Genomic DNA, 20,637 nt, shown 5'->3' on the forward strand with positions numbered 1-20,637 from the left:
TAGAAAGAAAGAAATTTTCTTAAGTATTCACATGAATGTTAAGGATGGTACTGCATTATGTCTTTCTTAAATGAATTTTTAAAATTTTGGAGAAATCAATTTTTAAAATTTTTCAGGAATCAATTAAAAAAATTTTTAGGAAAAATAATTAAAAAAAAAAACATTTTCATTATTTTTGATACACATGATTGATACTTAATATAAGAAGGAATGATTCTATTATTAAATAAAATTAACACAATTGTTTTTAATTTATATATGTAACAGACTGAAGTTGCTTTCAAAATAATATGAGCTTTGTCTTTTTGAAATTTTTAATCATATATAAAATTAATATTAGAAAGAAAAATGGCAGAGAAATCTCTGCTTGATATTTATAAGCAAAAGCTGTCACATCCAAATGAAGACATTGTTAAACGTTTTTAACAAATTTTAAAATATTTAACTTTTGTAAAAAGTTTTCAAAAACTACCTTTATATTTGCCCGTAGAATTCTTATTAAGCAAATAGTCTTTAAATTATTTTGTAGAATCAACTTTTTCTGTAAATGCAAATGGTTCAAATTCATTTTGAATATATATGTAATATTATTTTTGTGAAGTAGAATGCAGTTTGAAGACAATGAAGATACTTTTAATTTCGTGACGTCGTTTTATTTCATTTTGAAGAAGCAAGCATATGTACAAGCGACGAGCACACAGAACGACACAGAAAGGAATGAGGGAAGAGCTCTCGGACATTTTATCCCTGGTCTTATATAACCTATGATTTTGATAGGGAAAATACTTCTTCACATTGCTAATGTATTATGAGATTTCGATAGGGATTTTCATTACAGACGCGGAGAAGGTAGGGGAAACACAGGGAGATTTAAAAAAAGAATTTGCATGATCAGCGGTATTTTATCTCTTCACGCGTAGTGTGGGAAAGTTAGATTTTAGCTGATTCAACAATTTAACAAAGCTTCTCTTGAATTAATTAAGTAGAGACTGTGGAATTGGATCACAAAATAAGAGAATATTTTTAGAATGAAGTTACTATGGGCTAAATTAAGATGAAGTTACTATGAAAATTAATTAAATTGAAATTAGAGTTAAAATATCATTACATATATATGTATATAATATATATTACTTATCATTTTATATTCTCATTATGTTGATTATTAATCATAAATTGAAATTAATGCCACGTAGTTTTAAAACAACGGCACGAGAAGGAGTGTAAACATGGTAAGCAAAAAGCAAACATTACTTAGTCTTTCTCCCTTCTAACCTGTCCCAGGCTCATAGAATGTATTTTTATCTCGGCGGACCCACATTGACCTTATACCGAGGGGAGAACATTGCTTTGTGAACACCTCTATGTATTTTTGTTTCCTATATGTTCCATCACAGCATTATTTTAAAGCCCCGTTCCCATGGCCCGTTGGCTTTACGGATATGGTTGTAAATCTGCGATATGACCCATTGTAGGGCCACTCTTGCCTCTGGACGTCGATCGGGAGCTTCCTGAAAGGCATCAAAGATCTCCGGATAACCACAAATGAGGGGACAGAGGGCAAAATGCGCCGGACGGTAAGGCGCACTCGGACCATGGAAACGGGACTTAACAATAAATTATTATTATTTTGCGGAATTTTTTGAGGATAGCCCAATTATGGACGATTCTTTGAAATGTGGAGACAAACAAATGCATATTTTAAAAATTACAATTGCAATTTTTCTTTACTATCATACATATGTATAAATTTCCACTTTTTACATGATTTATAGACAATGATACTTAAAAGATACTATAATTTTAATTTTGATATTTTGTCGTCTGCTTATTTATTTAATATTTTTTAATGAACGAAAGAAATATGAATTCATTTTCATAAACAAGGAATATCTAATTATTTGAATTTTCCCTTCGTGAAGTTTGTTAAAAGCATAAACTTGATACCTTGAGAGATATTATTCTCCGAAATTACTTCATGGATTCTTAAGATTATTATTTCCAATGTTAAAAAATAAATAAATAAAAGCATTTTACGTAAAAGCTTTTATAAAAAAGACATTAAAAGCTTTAGTAATATTTGCGAAAGAAATATTACTAAGATTTTATTATTTTGATATAAAAATTGCATGGATAATGTTTATTATTGTGGGAAGCGCTGACAGATCTCGTATCCTGTATGGCGCCATGTTGGCCATGTTGCGTCACGTCATTAATCACGTAATGCTTTCCCGCCATTATTGGCAGATGAGAGTTGGGCAGTGAGACTGCAAGGCGTGCAGTTCACGCTCACGTAACTTTTATGTTCTATGTAGTAATGTTTTATCTTTTCTCCTTTAATCTTAATAAATATATTTCACATATTAATGCTGGTCGTTGCCTTTTCCCACATTTTGGGGGGCTCGGCCTTTCTCGTGAATACCCCTAGCAAATCCCGCCAAATTGTTGAAAAGCTGTGGACGTTAGTACAATTTAAGACGTTAAATTGATGCTAAAAATTTTGATAAGAGTGGATTTTTGCCGTGGGTATTTTACTGGACTGGTGAATGGACGTTAGTGCACGTTTTGATGGATATGATTCAAGTGAAAACGTTAAAGTTTCAATTACTTCGTGTTCTTGTGCAACTGTGCTGACATATACTGGCTGCTTTAAAAAAAGGAACATTTAAGAGTGAATAATTCGACTGCTCCCAACCAGGTAGGCGCAATTTTTTCCCAAGTTTGTAATTTATAGTACGTTATTTTATTTCATTCTCCCTTTAAATTTTAATCCCGAGTGAATGTGTATTAGTTCTGTTTTAATTCATTACAATGTCTTTAAAACTAGGCGATATTCAATTAATCGCTAACTCCCTTAAATATGCAAAAACTAATTCAGTAAAATTGATTAACTCTGTGTTAGGTTACAGTAATTTTGATCATTCTTCTTGAAAAAGAATGAGAAATTTTGAAAGATTTGAAAATTTAGATGTAGAAAAACATAAACAAGAGTTGTTGAATAATTTTTCTTTATCTGATTTTATCTCCGTTTCTGATTTATTACACTTAGAAGTAACTGAGACCGACAAAGATGCTTTGTGTGAAAATATTTTTAAAGCCCTAACAAATTTAAATGAATTTCAGAACTCGCTAGATACTAGTTTTTTTATCGGAAACAGAAGAAAAACTTTTATCTCCTCAACAGATTTCTGAAACCGAAAGTTCATCAAGTAATGGGGGGTAATAATTCTTCCTTCCCCATCCCCGTAACTTCAGACGAAACATTCATAAATAACAGTCAGGCATTAATTACTGGCGCCAAAAGGGAATCACTCGAAAATGATCCCTCGAATAACCAAACGATGAATGAAATAAACCTTCAGTTTTGTTTTTTATTACGCGATCTCTGTGGTAGTTGTAGAAACTTCACAGGAAATGATTCCTATTCGATTAAAAGTTTTTTTTATGATGTTGAAGAGAATTTTTCTCTTTTTCCTTCTTTAAGCGAACAACAAAAATTAATCTTTGTAAAGAGATTAGTTTCCGGCGCAGCTAAATCTTTTTTATTCTCTCCAAGAAATCTAAATTCCTATCATGCTTTTAAAAGTGCATTAATTAATGAATTTTCCGATAAAGTAACTTCTATTGAAATACATAAACAACTAGAAAGACGTAAAATGCGCTCGAATGAAACTTTTATGCAATATTTTATAGCCATGCGTGAAATTGCGAATCAGTCTGAAACCCTTATTGATGAATGTTCTGTTATTCAATACACAATAAATGGGATACAGGGTTCCCCTTCTGATAAAATTATTCTTTACGGTGCAAAATGTTATTCTCAGTTTAAAGAAAAATTACGAATTTTCGGAACTATCGTAAGTGCAATGAACGCAAATAATTCAAAGATGTATTCTAGATATGCTAATGACGGCCAAAGACGTGATACAATACATAAAATCCCTGTCCAACAAAGAGAATCAAAATCGAATCTTAGTAATCCGACTAACAGTAAGACGCGTTGTTTTAACTGTAACGATTTTGGACATATCGCAAAGTCTTGCCCTAATCGTAATCGTGGTCCTAAATGTCTTTCTTGTAATCTTTTCGGACATAAATCTTCCGATTGTCATCGTACTACTCGGAATGACAGTTCTACCCCACGTGATAATGTCAACACTTTACATTTATTGCATTCTCCGTCGAATATGCATAAAGAGGTTGTTATTCTTAATAATACACTTTCCGGATTAGTCGATACTGGTAGTTTTTCGACACTTCTCAAACATTCTGCATGGATTAAACTAGAATCGCCACCGTTGACGAATAACAAGATAACACTAACTGGATTCGGTTTTTCCCAAACTAAAATAATAGGTTCCTTTGAATCTGAAATTATTATTGACAAACAAAGTTTTCCTGTTTTTATTTCTGTGGTACCTAATTATTGTACTACTTATGATCTAATAATAGGTTGCGACGTAATAAATCAGGCAAATTTGACAATTAAACCTGACGGTGTTGTATTTTCCAAAATTTCTAAATCTGATAATCCTGTTGAAACTGACAGTTTTATAATGGCTATTTCTGCCGAAACTCCCACGTTTGATATAGGTCCGAATATTTCTAAACAAACTCGCAATGAGGTTGAACAGATTTTGTTAGCCTATAAACCTAACAAAACTAAAACCGCGAACATCGCACTTAATATAACGCTTACTGACGATGAGCCAATTTTCCACACTCCTCGACGTTTACCCTTTGCCGAACGTGATATAGTAAATGCGCAGACAGACGAGTGGTTAAAAAATGGAATTATAGAACCATGTTCTTCACCTTATGCTAGTCAAGTTGTCGTAGTTCGTAAGAAAGATGGAAAACATAGAGTCTGTATAGATTATAGAAAATTAAATCGTAATTAGTTAAAGGCCATTATCCACTACCATTAATTGATGACATTTTAGATCATCTTCAAAATGCTAAAATTTTCAGTACTCTCGATTTGCGTAACGGATTTTTTCATGTGCCGGTAAAAGAAAAAAGTCGTTGTTACACAAGTTTCGTCACAAATACAGGTCAATTTCAATTCCTTTATATGCCATTCGGTTTAAGTTCATGTCCTCCTGTCTTTATGCGATACATAAATGCCGTTTTTCGTGATCTTATTGCAAAAGGCATTGTCCTCCCGTATATGGATGACATCGTCATTCCCGCAAATAATGAATCTGAGGCTCTCGAACGCCTTAACACTGTTCTAAAAGTAGCTCGCGATTATGGACTAGATATAAACTTTAAAAAATGTCAGTTTTTGTATAGTCAGATTGAATTTTGGGGTCACGTAGTAGAACACGGCAAATTGCTCCCTTCACCCTCCAAAACTAAAGCCGTTCTTAATTATCCTGAGTTAAAAAATGCAAAAGACGTACAACGTTTTCTAGGTCTTACGGGATACTTTAGAAAATTTATCCCCTCACACTCTACTATAGCAAAACCACTTAGTCATCTTCTTCGTAAGGACAGCCCCTTTCTATTTCAAGCTCAGCAAAAAACTGCGTTTTTACGTTTAAAACAGTTACTTTCTGATAAACCCGTTTTAACTATTTTTAATCAAGGCAGTCCCATTGAAATTCATACAGACGCGTCAATTGATGGCTTGGGGGCAGTCCTACTACAAAAATCCAAAGATGATAACAAATTCCATCCAGTGTATTATATGTCCAAGAAAACGTCTGACAACGAAAGAAAATACACCAGTTATGAACTGGAGGTACTCGCCATTGTAGAAGTTCTTAAAAATTTCCGAATTTACATCCTCGGATCACACTTTAAAATTATCACTGACTGTAATGCATTCGTCAAAACGTTAAATAAAAAAAGAAATGAATTCCCGCATTTCGCGATGGGCATTATACCTTCAGGATTTTGACTACGAAATAGAGCATCGAACCGGTTCAAAGATGACTCATGTCGACGCTCTTAGCCGAAGCCCATGCTGCATGATCATTCAAGACTGTGTCAATCTTCAAATTTTCAAAGCTCAACAGACAGATGAGCATATTACAGCTATAAAAACATTACTTCAAAATGCACCTTACGAGAACTACATAGTCAAGAACAACATTTTATATAAGAACTTAGACGGAATCGATTTATTTGTCGTACCTGATGATATGCAGGCCAACATTATTAAATCCTGTCATGAACGAGACCATTTTGCAGTAAAACGCACGCAGGAAATGTTAAACAAAGAATTCTTTATTCTGAACTTGAAAGAGAAAATTGAACGATGTATACGCAACTGTGTAACATGCATTCTAAATAACAGAAAACGTGGCAAATTAGATGGCACTTTGCATCCACTTGACAAAGACGATACTCCCTTTCATACATACCAAATTGATCATTTGGGTCCTCTTCCCAGCACTTCTAAGCATATTCTGGCAATCATCGATTCCTTTACGAAGTTTGTGTGGCTTTACCCGACCAAGTCCACCGACACCGCTGAAGTTCTCAATAAGCTCGAATGCCAAAGATCAGTTTTCGGTAATCCTTCAAGGATTATTACGGACAGAGGTACCGCTTTCACATCTACGTCATTCAAAGAATATTGTGAACATCAGCATATCACCCATATTGCTATTACAGCTGGACTTCCTAGATCAAACGGTCAGGTAGAAAGACTTAATTCTACTATCATATCTGTACTCTCCAAGCTATCCATAGAAAACCCTGAGAAATGGTATAGCCATGTTGCTTCCGTTCAGCAAATTATTAATTCTACATTTCAACGAAGTATCAATTCTACTCCATTCGAAATTCTGTTTGGAACTAAAATGAAATCTGAGCATGATATAAAAATCCTCGAAATCGTCAACGAAGAGATCCAGTCTGCATTTCTCCAACAGCGTGATGAACTCCGTAAACAACAAATCCTCAAAATCCAAGAAGAAAATTGCCGTACCTACAATCTGCGTAGGAAACATGCTCAAAAATTTCAATTGAATGATCTCGTCGCAATCAAGCGCACTCAATTTGGCCCTGGTCTGAAATTGAAACAAAAATTTCTCGGACCATATAAAGTGATCAATATTAAAGCAAACGACACATACGATGTTGAAAAGTGTGATTTCTTCGATGGACCATCAAAAACTTCAACTTGTGCAGAATATATGAAACCATGGTCCAGCAATATAGAACATATCACTTGAATTGTGTTTCAAAAGAAAACACTGAACACTACTTAAAGAGAAAGAGAACTATCTTCCTTCTTTTTGTGTGTGTATATATGGACGATATAAACTTTGATTTTTATTCTATTTATTTTGTGTTATTGTATTTCTATATGCTGAACACTAATATTATTTTTATTTAGTTATTCGATATTTCCAGTGCACGCTATTGTATTGCTATATACTTATGCTGGTATGACTATTTTATTTGTTTTATCTTGTGACTATTTCAATTTTACATATTATTATTTTCCTGTGTTTGCTGTTTGTTTTATATATTTACTTCATTGTACTGTATACCATAAGGCGAGGTCGCCTATCCTGTCATGATGGCCGATGTGGGAAGCGCTGACAGATCTCGTATCCTGTATGGCGCCATGTTGGCCATGTTGCGTCACGTCATTAATCACGTAATGCTTCCCCGCCATTATTGGCAGATGAGAGTTGGGCAGTGAGACTGCAAGACGTGCAGCTCACGCTCATGTATTTTTTATGTTCTATGTAGTAATGTTTTATCTTTTCTCCTTTAATCTTAATAAATATATTTCACATATTAATGCTAGTCGTTGCCTTTTCCCACATTATGCAACAGAAAAAGAATTACTATTGACTACATGTTGGAGTTTTTATTAAATGTAACCTAGTTATGAGAATACTAATATTTATCAATGCCAAATTATGGACACTTAAAAAGGCCGCGCATTTAACCTTACCTCTTCTGTGCCTTTTTTAAAATTCATTAGTTTCTTTTGTTCTCTTCAACTATATTATGATTTTCTTTCTTTTATTTTCTGCAAATAGTATTTAGATTCGGGGGAGGGGGGGGGTCAAGCATTTAAGTTCAGTGAATTACGCATAAACAATGAAACATTTTAATTCTAGAAATTTTGAAGTATTTGTCTGTTTAAATATATATACGCATTATACATGTTATGTTTAACATGTTAATAATTATAGTATTCAAATCATAAATTGTTTCGTCTAAATTTAAGAATTGTCACATAATTTAACACGAGCTCTTTGTTCCTTGGAGGGAGGGAGAAAAAAACCATTGCTTGAAACTTTTTTTTTCTCTTGTGGAAAGTTTACTTTTCTTAAAAAACGTTTCGTCAGCATCAAACGTTTTGAAAGCACGCCGAATGCTTCATGAAAATCGCGTCTACGAAAAGGAAGGTGAAATGATTTTAAAGAACTACGTATATTTTTTAATCTTTCTGTGTCAAAATTTAATGCTTTTTGGTACGCATAACGCTAGAAAAAATATATAGTTCTGACTTTCATCCTTCTAAGTAAAATGAGGATTAAGCGCATAAAATCTTGATAACTATCCATAAGAAGTGACAGTAGCCACTGAAACAAAGAGAGCAAAATCTTTCTACACTGAAACAAGCTAGAAGGGTTTTGTAATTTGATAATGCCTCCACGTTTTTGAATAAGGAGATTAAAGCAGACTGGTCCTTATAAATTATGTCCTTATATCTCTATATCCCTGCAATTCTCGTTGGTCAAATATCTGTATCTGTGACTTGCGGTTCAAGAGAAGGATAATAAAAAAGACGACTTTTTTTAATCGAAGTATTTGCAAGATGTTGAAAAAGACTGCAACTTATACTGCTAAAAATACACCTGCTTTGAATGAGGTGAGCGAAATTCATATTTAAAATTCTTGTTATTTTACGATTTGTTTTATTAATTATGCACTTATGAAAACATATTTAACTATTTTTAAGAGAATTCAGCAAATATAAATTATTAATAAATGTTTATGATATTGAAAGAAAAAGGCATTTATTCTACTTGAATATCGTGAATGTAATAATGTGGGGGATGTGATGGCCAATCAATAAAAAGTTCCGAGTTAGTTGATAATTCAGAATTTAAGAAATGATATAGTTACGTTAATTATGTACAAATTATGATGAACGAATTGAAGATGACAAATTTACAAGATGAAACTACTATGATCAGGTTCAGAGCTAACATAAAAATACGTCGTAATTGTTCGTCTTCGTCTTTTCAACAGCATGTCGTAATATTTCGTCTTCACCTCGTTCCGTCTAAACGTCAACTGACAGCAACTCTCGTTTCCTTCACTAGAGACGCTGCTTAATGGCGAGAAGTGAGATACCTGGCATCACAATCTCGGCCTTCCTGCAATCGGCTGCCCTCCAGACGACACTGCAAAAATACAAACAAAACAACAAAAAGGGAAAGAAACGCAGCGGGAAATAAAAATTACAAGGCTCTAAAAAAAGGGAAAAATTCATGATATCAGAGTTCCGATATCGCGTTCCAGGGTTTCAGGTATTTGGTACATGTTGTCGTAAAGTTAGGTCCTTCGTGGTTTCCCTCTTTGATAACGTCGTAGGTATTTCCTGCGTTTGCTCTAGCGATATTTTAGGGTCCTAGATACTTCGGCTTAAGTTTCAGGTGTGGTCCAAACTGAGTTCTTTTGATGGCAAAAGGATCTCCAACTCTGTAAGGTTTTAGTTCTCGCCTTCTTAGATTGTATGTCTTTCGAGTTTCGCCTTGAACCTTGAAGATTTGTTGCTTCGCATGCTTTCTCGGAGCTTCAAAAATTGGCCTGAAATTCAGCTTCAATAATTTCTTTGAGCTTATCTAAGATTTCAGTATTCATCTTCGTGCCAAAAAGTAATTCAAAAGGCGTGGTGTCGATACTTCGTTGATAGATGGAATTTATCGTTTGCTGTAATCCATTTGTGAACTTTTACCACTTGTTTGGATTTTCCAGGGATAATTTTGAAAGAATCGATATGATAGTCTGGTGGATCCGTTCAATCTGTTCGTTTGCTCTTGGCAGGCCAGTTGTGATTAAATGATGTTTTTTTTTTTTTTTTTTCCTTTGGCACAATATTTGGCAAAATCACCAGAGGTAAAAGCTGTACCTCTATCGGAGATTATTTGGGAAGGGCTCCAAACACAGCCTTTTGAGTTTCCAACTTTGCTATTACCTCAGCTGTTGTGCTTTTTGTAAGATAAATCCATACACACTTATTAAATGCGTCGATGATCGCCAAAACATGTTTATAATTTTTATGCGTACTTTTCAGAGGCCCGAGATGATCAATATGATAGGTGTGTAACGGTGTATCTTTATATAACAGCTGCAGAAGACCCTCCTTCTTTCCTCTCTTCTGGTTTATCAGGATACAATGGACACAATTGGATATGATATTCTTTACTTTCTGTCTAATTTTAGGAATGTAATAATAATCTTGAAAGTGTTTCTCGGTGTATAACTCCAGTATGATCTCTTTCATGTGAATTTCTAATAATTTCGGTTTGCATACTGCCAGGTACAACTACTAATTCTTTACCCTTAGCAAATTTATGTTAAATTCCATTTTGATCGCAGTCTTCGTAAGCAGAAATCTTTGATAAATCTTTTATTGCTTTTATTTCATTTTTCATTACCTTGGGCTGATTTTAATCTTGGTAAGATGTTATCAAATGAGATACAAAATACGTTTAGGAGAGATCTACTTAGAGCATCAAAATGAGCCATCCGTTATACCTTAACGTTGCTCAATGACATAATTGAATTCTTCCAACAATAAAGCCCAACGTGCAACGCAAATTGACAAGTTTCTTTTTCGCACATTTTTTTCGAGCGCGGAGCAGTCTGTTACTCTTTTGAATGAAATTCCCAATAGGTAAACACGAAATTTCTTTATTACCTCAATAATGGCCAGAGCCTTAAGTTTATAGCTAGAATATTTCTTTTCGGCATCTGTTGCCTTCTTATTCATGTAATAAGTGGGATGAAAGTTTTTATTATTAGGGGATTTCTACATTAAAATAGCTCCGTATCCCTCTAAGCTGGCGTCAGTATGCAATTCAGTTTCCTAATTAGAAATTATAGATTCTAAAGACAGGCTTTTCAGCTAACAGTAATTTTAACTGATTAAATGAATTTCTTTCCTCTTCACCAAATTTAAACTTTCGATCTTTTTTTAAGAGATCACTTAATGGTTTATCAATAGTGGAGTATTTTGGGATAAATTTTCGAAAATATCCGGTGAGTCCGGTGAATATATCCACCAAGCCTTTAAGAGATCTCAAAACTCTAAATATCTCATTCTATTTTGCCTATAAGATGTTTTTCGACGTTTTTTTAGTATAGTTTCAGATGACAGTTAGTCAATAAAAAGTAGTATTGCTTTTGCTCCATCCGTGTCCAACTTTCATGGGAAGATAATTCATAATCCAAAATTTTACAAAATAATCAAAGCCTTTTTAAACTTTTACAAAATTGACTTTTTTTAACATATATTTATTTTTTAGAAATCTTTATTAATCCGGGTATGATTATCTTTGTAGCTGAAATTTCCGTCAACCCAAATCTCAGTTAATCAGTCCTCATAAGTTGCCTATGTACTAACTGTTTGGGTTTATTTCGTTAATGTTAGAAACTACTGTTTCTGTTTATTGACTTTTTAAGACTTACCATGGTTCAAGAAATTGGAAATACCATTCAACAAATTCAGACTCAAACCTAACTTTGCTGTTTTAAAAAGATGAGCTTCGACCATATAATTATAATTACACATAATGATATTAAATGAAATTGTTGTAGAAAGGAAAATACATTGCGTTTCAGACACCAGTTATGAAGGTGCAGATTTCTTAGAAGTGTTTCTTTATTCTGGGCATGCGAAGATAATTTCTTTGTGTTGGACCATATAAGGATGTTGTACGATTATAAACAATGAAGAGTACTACAGGATTTATGGCTTTAAAATAACTTTCAGATGTGTAGAAAAACGTACCGTTTTTTGTTCTAGTGGAAATTTTTTTATAAAGAATCGAGAAAATGAAATCATGGAAAAATCAAAACTAAAAGCGGGGATGCGATTTAACATCTCTTATTACACTTCCTTTGGCGATTAGAAGAAAATGCTAATGTCGTGAGGTGTTTGCTTACAGCTCATTTCGGCGAAATCCTAAATTAAAATGATTCCATATTGTAATAGAATTTTTCAAAATTAAAAATTTTTTTCAATTGAGTTTTAAAAATAAATTTACATTTGTAACTTTTTTCTGCTTATTAAATGTTTATTTTAGGCCATGACGGTGTCCAGTAAATTTTTCAAAAATATTTATTAAGTCAAATTCTGATAAATCTTGATTGAGTCATCATCTTGCCACATGTAATAACAAACCATCATATGAGATTTGCGGGGGGAGGATGAATTGTAATAATTTTTGTTTATTTGTGCCCTAAAATAATTATTTTTTAATCACAGAAACTCAGGTGCCATTTTAGCTTCTATATTCCTCGAATTCTAATTTTCTCGCAATGACTTAAAACAAGTACCAAACCCAGAATGCTTTCTTCCAGCGAAAGCCAGCATATTTTCTTTCAGAATTATATAAATTAGCATACTTTCTCACTGCCTCTATCTGCCAGGTACACGGGGCTATCTGGGCAGGATATTGTTAATAATTCGCCAGTTTCTCCTTAAATTAAACAATATTTTGCAAGTACGAAATCTTAATAAAAATGTAGCGAACTGAAAAAAAAAATCTGAAATATATTGCTGCAAATATATATGTATATATTCACAGTATTAGATAAATAAAAGGTCTCTTTTTAAGTGTTCTTTAGAATTTGAATCTTGAAAGACGCTTATGCGTTTACTAATACCCTTGTATTAGTAAATGCATGAGCGTATTATTACACAAGGGGTATTACCCTAATACATGCCCCTTGTGTAATGCTAATATTCTAATTTTCCCTGGCAAATTTTTATTTGTCGTGTTGATTTCTTAACCGACTGACTAAACATTGTCGGCAGATTGTGACATCAGATTCATTTGTATTTGTACAGGGTACGGGACGCCAACTGAATCAATTGTCTAACATTCTTGCGAATAAGTACTGTTAACTGGGTCGTATAATTCTCTCTTTCAATTGTTCACTATATAATAATATTAAGATGGATTTTAAACTATCAGATTCTTTGGTATCTCTCTTCCGAAGAATCTTTTAATTTGTCGTGAACTTGATTGGAGGGAATGAGGGCAATCATTCTTTCTCCTAGTATTGCCGCCTTTGTTTTTTAACTAGAGTAGGCATACTGCAATTTCTAAAGGGAAAAACTAAACCGATATTTAAAAACAGTTTGACAGAAATGCATCTAGTGCTCAATTTTATTTTGTTGAAAATCATCGATATTTCCTTTTATTTTCATATCATAAGTATAATAAATTGTCTTTTTGAGTTAATGTGATTTTTTTGTATTCATTTATTTTCAGATTCATATACAACCAGCAGAAAATAAAATGGGCATCTTTGGTCGGTGACATGAAAATGCAGCTCTGCTGCTGAAAACACCTTCATTGCAGACTACGTGTTCCTTAATTTCGTGCCTTATTGAAACTTTTAATAAAACAGGACTGGAATGTGTTTTAAGACATAAAGTGATAACTAAGCAATATTGTTTGATAGAATAGATCAAGAAACACTAAATGGATGAATTGGATACAATCTCTTGATGGTGGATTTTGAAGATTACAAACTTGTAATTTCGGGGATTTTTAGTTATTTTGTCAGTTTTTTAATTTGGGTATTTTCGCTCATCCCATAAAAATGACCAAGTAGAAAATTCCATGCATTTCTCATATTGGTGCTTAACGTTATTAATTCATAGAAAATTTAGACCATTGGTAAAGAAAATTAATTTCCAGTTATTCCTTATCCTTAATTCTTTGTAACTGAGGTGTTTTTAGTGTTTAATGAACATGTTCACACTGAAAATATAAAACTTATAATAAATCCTGACTAAGTTTTATAATTGCAAATGAGTCAATATTGACCAATTTTTTATTGAAAATTTATCAATGAATGGAAAACCTTGTAAAGAAGTTTTTTGCTTTATTTAAAAACATCCAATCTTCGAAAGCGTAAGTTTTTATAACTAATTTTTAGAATAAGTTTTTATATTTTATTTTTCCAAGCAAACATTGAGCTAATTTCGCTTATTCCTTTTTATTGTTTTAATATTTATTAAAGCTACAAAATTCTATTTGAATCTCGTAAAAAAATATTTCTTACTTCTTAAATCTTCTTCTTTTAATATATGAATTCAAGTGAACATTTAAGATTCTAGATTTTTTATTTGAAATATCATTCAGTATTGTACATTTCAATGTCTTTATATTTTAACTATAGTTCAAAACCTACAATTTATACCTTGACTAATCTGTTTCATCTTTTAAGTGTATTTCTAAGTTGATAACATTTTGTTTCAAAATGAAAATATTTTAGTTACTCACAATTGTTGCCGAAATTATATATATAATTACTAAACCAGATGTTTATTTTCTTTGATTTTAAAATCTATCGATATTGCTGCATTACTGTCTTATTGTTTGTCAAATTACTATTATAAGAAATGAAGATTATTTTTGTAACGAATTAATTACTACAGTTGTTTGAATGTTTAGTAGTTTTAGAATTAGTAAAATTTGTTTAAAGTTATAAGCATGTTATTTAGTATTTCTTGTTAATCATAATTTCGAAAGGGAAAACTCCAGACATTATATTAATTATTCTTTTCCAATTATGCATTTGAAGTGCACTTATTCGTACGCCATTGACTCGCACAAAGTAGTGTTTTTGTGCTATTCCATTTAGTAGATGGAATCAAATCATTGTCATTATTTTTTTATTATCCTTCAAAACAACAGAAATTAAAGTTATAGAATAAATATATAAACTTATTTCTCACTAATGCTTTAGTAAGTCTTATAATTTTCCTTATTTTCTATTAGATTATTTTTAGATTTTTCAAATAAAAAAACTTTTCAAAGATAATAAAATAATGAATAAAATTATATACATGACACATTAAAAATTATTGAAAATTCGATTTATACTCTATTTAGATAGTATTTGTCTGAAACGATAAAACTTTATTGGTGAGACTAATGGTGTCGAATGGATTAATATTGAATGAGCAATTTTTATGTGATTAATAAAGATCTATATATTTATATTTAAACAATTACAACTGTACTGTATTCTAATGCTATTACCATTAAATTACAGTGTTTTACCATTTAGTGATTTCCTTGTGTTAAATAATGACAAAAGTTGTTAGCAGGTACTAATATATCTTTATAACAATTTTTTTTAATCATATAAGTGAATAATATATGCTAAAGTTAAGTTAAGCAAGTGATATTATGTTTTTTTTCGTTTGTTTGATAAAGCCTTGGGACTCTGATATTATACCTGTGCTGTTCAATTTTTATTGCTTAAGTGTGGTTGCATTGGTCATCCAAAACGTACCATTATGCCACAAAGCAAAATATCAGACTGGATAAGGAATTTAGGAAGGAAAGTTAAATAATTGGTTTTTCACATTTAGATAATAGGCTGTTAATCTAACAACATAAAATCAGGAAAAATTATTTTAAAAAATCATTATGCAAAATCGTAAAAAATCATTTGCAGATACTGAAAATGAGGTAGAATAACTGAGAAAAAATTATTAGCTTCTATTTTAATCTTCATATCTTTTTTTTTCTGCATAAAAGTTACCTAGGAACCATTTAAAATTGTACAAAAACACGTTTAGAATAAGATTCTTTCCACTTCTTGAAATAAAACCAGATCTACTTTCTTCAACGATCTTTCTTCGAAAAGCCAAATTTTTTTAAAAAAAATTCAGTTACTCATATGAAATTTTAATGGATGTTTTCTCCTGTATATAACACGTACTCTTGAAGAAATGCAAAAAGTTTGATTACATTAGGAACAGTTTTTTTTAATGCAATTTATTCTTTTCTTTATTAAGCTTTTCTAACTTTCAGTGACTCATGGCATATGGATTTTTGTAATATTTTATAACATTCTTATTTAAGTTGTCTCGCTAAGATTAGTAACCTTTTTTTAAGAGGTGACCATGGATATTTACTCTGCCCTTCTTCTTCCTTATCTAGCTGCTTGATGTAATGGCAAATTTTAGATGACCAACCCAACAACTTACTCATCTGTACTGATATTTCTATACTGAATGCTTGACTATTATCTAACAACTATTTTTTAAATTTTCGTTTGTTTTATTATAGATACACTTAAGCTGAGATATCCTCACCTCATAGGTGCTTTAATAAATGGAAAAAAAAAAAAAAAACTGAAATGCCATAAAGAATGGCTCACATTTTGACATTTTAGCAATATCTTCCATAGAACATTTCATTCTCACAACATTTTATAAATGCTGTCTTTATAAACATCCGAAAACAAACCCCGCAATATTAATGCATCCCTAGAGGTCTGAACGTAGCAAAAAATCTATATATGCCTCTCTTCCCTTCCGTACGTCTATATTTTTGATAGACTTTTGATTAAAAGTATATAGTATGAATAGCATGTGCTGTGATCTGGATTAAAAGGCTGAATACTGTTATCATATATTTAGTTCATTTGCATAATCCGTTTTTATTTTTATTTACACATCAAAACATTCATATCGTAACACAATATGAATTAATTTTGAATGGATAATATTGTCATGATGCTTTATTAAATATGATGCAATGAATACAGTACCATACATGTTTGAAACCGTTTTTTAAATATATTTACATTAATTCAGTGAGGATTTTTTTTATATGAAACATAAAGAACTTCCGAATCTAAGATAGCTATTGTTATTTCTCCATTGTAAAATTTGATATTTGAAATTCAATCTATTTCTTAAAAAGCATGATGTTTACCTAATCAGTTTTGACATGAGCGAAGTAAATGCTATATAAACTGGTGCATAGTAAATTTCTGTCGAAAAAAATGCCACACAAGAGATTTCTAATTTTATGAGCTTATAAAGTTTATTTCTTCTAATTATTCAGAAAAATTGTATTCTTATTATGTCTGTAAAGGAGTGTGTTTTTGGTATTATGTTTATTGTTCAGTGGCATGTTATCTTATAATTGTTGCTCATTATACTATACGTATACGTTTTATTTATATAATTCGGTTTCTGTATTCATTTTTTGTGTGAAAATATTCTTGCTTTTTATGTCCTGATTATTCTGCATTTAAAATCTGAATGGATTGATTATTATATCAGTGGTGCGAATTATATGAGCGAAAGGAGCATCTGCTTGTAAAGCACTATGGAAGCATATTATTATTTTGTATTATTAGTTATTTCTTATTTGGGAGGAGGGTGATGACCCGGCCACCATTTACACTTGCTAAACCGCAATATGACTGAGGGCAAAAGTATCGTAATGTTGACGGGCGTCGCTTACCTCGATACGCCATTGCATCACACAAAAGAAATATTAGTATATAAAACACTGTGACGTTTTCGTGTATTTTACAACTGTCATTATGCTCACATGTTAATATTTGTATATTATATTCTTTCAAATATCTCTCTGCACGGCTGCACGACCAGAGCTGCTTTATTACTTTTCTTGTATCTAAGTTTTGAAACTTATTTTTTTTCCCAATCAATCAAAAGTTTTGGAAGCAGTGCTTTCACCCAACTTGTTTTTAGTTTCTAGTGTGGTCGAATGCTTAATTGAGTCATATAATTGTAAATTATTAACAAAATACTTGTATATACTTTAAAAAATCTCAAGTGCCAAACAAGTGTCTGTAGATACGAGTTGTGGATGAAATACGACTATTTTAAGATCCATTAACATGAGTGATACTAAGAAGTAAATTTCAGAAGGACTTCGCATCAAATGCTGAAATACTATTTTTTAAATTCTCTTTTGAATATTATTTTGTTTCACAGTAGGGCAGATATATTTTAATACTATGTATGTTGGACCTTGAAGATGCTAAATTTCTATATAAAGACCCTGTTACAGATTAATGTCCCAACCATTTTTGTAAAACTTTGTGCAAAATTGTAATTAAAGATAACTATATTATTTTATTTTAAGTGATTTGAGTGTGTGTCTTCTTTTATTTGTCACTTAATTTACTTTTATTATATATAGTACACTGAGTAATAATCATCATAAACCATCTTTGACTTTTTATTTTTGTGATACATGTTGAAAAAAAACTATAATTTAATGTCAAACTACTGTCCGAATAGTTTTAAAATACCTTGAAATTATTCACAGTTTTATCAGTTGTAAACTTCTGGTGCCAATAATTTCCGTTCTTATCTTTCATAGTAATGCTTTTATTTTCTCATTTCCGAACGCGAGTAAGAATTGCAAGATTCCATGGAGGATCGTCGTGTATACAAGCTTTTGAATTTTGCTGCTGTGTGAGACGGAGGTTTAGGTGCCAACTCGGCTTCTGACTTTTGCTCAAAAATATGAATTTTGTCCCAAAATAACCATCGTGCATTAAGAAAATGGAGATTAGTTTTACTAAACTTAACTCAACTGATGAATAGGCTGAATTCTAGAAGCGTTTTAAAATTATTTCTTGTGAGAAAAAGCCATGTGCTATATCTCTTTACTCCTTTCTGTTTTGGAACTTGAGCAATTAATGGTTTAAGTGGTTAATCTAGACAGTGCTTCTTATTCATTGTTTTATTTTTTGGGAATAAATGTGAAAAATTAAAACCTCGTGCCTTTTGCATAGCAATGAACTTGTAAACCAATGTCTAAGAGTTTGGTGTTCATAGTAGAAATCGTACTGAAAACTTTCTCATCTTTATAACAATTTTTGCTTGCTATATGTATCAAAACACCGCTTCTAGATGGAGCGCCAACAAAAGTGTCCAAAAAAGGTGAGTGTTCATCGTTTTTTTTTAAATTTTTTTTTTTCATTTTATTTTATTGTATGTGAAGTATTGCCAAAAATTCGAAATCGAAATTTAGGCGACTCTCCATGTTTCAGACTTCCCGAGTCTGAAAGACACATTTTTGACATTATGTCTGTCTGTCTGTAAACACAAAAAACGCTTTGAGATAGACGCCTGAAATTCGGTGTATGGAATTATAACCAAGTTTGTTGATTTCTGTCAATTTTTGAAAGAAATACATTCTGGAGAAATCTGGCTATCCAAGTATAAGTGAACTCAATAATTACAAAACTCAATAAGCTAGCTAGCAAAAATTTGGTACACAGATTTATAATCTAAAATAAAGATACTTATCGAATTTTGAACCAAATCTGTTAAACGCTTCACCGTCTATCGGTCTGTAGTTTTGCATTCACATGAACGCAATGATTTAATTTAGTATTAACTTGATATCGGAATGTTATCTTGTGGCGAAAACTGTAGTTTTGTGTAAAATTTTGGTGTCCATCGACTGGCAAAAAGGGCCCAAAATACATATTCTGACGATATGTAAAATTCAGTAAAAATGCTAAATTCACGACAAAGATTTATATTTCCCAACTAACGTTCATAAATGCTACGCAAGGTAGGATCAAGGGATTTAAGACCTTTATTGGAGAGTATGCGAGAAAGTTTCGGGGAGACCACTCTCGCTAGTTTAAATAAGTAATATTAGAACTGCTTTTCGAAGTAGAATAGATTTTAGATGGGCAATTCTTTAAATTTTGCTTTTATAAAATGGTATATCAACGTTTCGAACTCTTCTTCTGAGGGAAAACTTACGTCTGAAACCGAAAGATTTAGCTTTGAATTTTTAATATTTTATCTATTCATCTTGAAAATTTTTTGTTAAACAGATGTAAAATTCAAAGTACTATAAAAATAATGTATATAAACAGATATTTTTTCGGGCAATAGTCATTAGCCTTTGTGTTGAGAATTTCCAATCATTAATTGTTTGAGTGTCACATGGGTATTTGAAAAAAATTATATCGAAAAATGCCCTGGTTTTCCCATTTAAAATGTATTAGGTAACGGAGTGGTTTGTTTTTCTATTTATCATCCGTGTCTTATAGTACTCTTTCAATGAACGTTGGGGTGGGGAGGAAGATGCACTTCTGCAATATCAGTCAAATCGATTCTCCAATAGAATATCTACAACTTTTAAGTATAAAGCCGAAGCAGCACCAAATGCATTCTAAATAGTAGCGAGCGTAGTTAGGATATCCTTCTAGATCAGGAGGTTTAATTCCATCATTTGGTAGCCTCTTTAAATAATTATTATTTCACACTTTTATTTCTTTTTTTGTAAAGATTGAATTTTGTTATTGAAAAGTATTAAAATTTTGAAATTTTTTTCAAGTTGTTCGTTCTCGTAAGTTTAACGTTTTCAGTTATCAATGAATTCATTTTGATTCCATGTTAGTGCCTTCATCTGTCCTCAGGAGCACATTTTCTTCAGGTGTGACGGGCTTCACGACACCTAGTTACCTCAGTGTCTGACCTCATTTCAGTTTACCCTCCCCTCAATCTGCTGCTTTCTGCTCTCCCCCCCCCCCCTCCTTTCATGGACTGCAAGCGAGGGAAGGAAAAATTCCCGTGAGAAGCTTTCGCCAATCTGTTTGCTTCCTGCT

General features: G+C 31.9%; 1 protein-coding gene across 1 annotated transcript in view; it reads left to right on the forward strand.

The window, feature by feature from the left end:
* Positions 1-18,136, forward strand: part of LOC129958516 (alpha-1,3-mannosyl-glycoprotein 4-beta-N-acetylglucosaminyltransferase A-like) — a 158,872-nt gene extending 140,736 nt beyond the window's left edge. Inside the window, exon 12 of the mRNA XM_056071041.1 lies at positions 13,488-18,136. Coding sequence (XP_055927016.1) covers positions 13,488-13,535 — 48 coding nt within the window. The 3' untranslated portion in view covers positions 13,536-18,136. The remainder of the gene's footprint in view (positions 1-13,487) is intronic.
* The last annotated feature ends 2,501 nt before the right edge of the window (positions 18,137-20,637 follow it).

This window comes from Argiope bruennichi, chromosome X1, assembly GCF_947563725.1.
Source record: "Argiope bruennichi chromosome X1, qqArgBrue1.1, whole genome shotgun sequence".
Classification (NCBI taxonomy): Eukaryota; Metazoa; Arthropoda; class Arachnida; order Araneae; family Araneidae; genus Argiope; species Argiope bruennichi.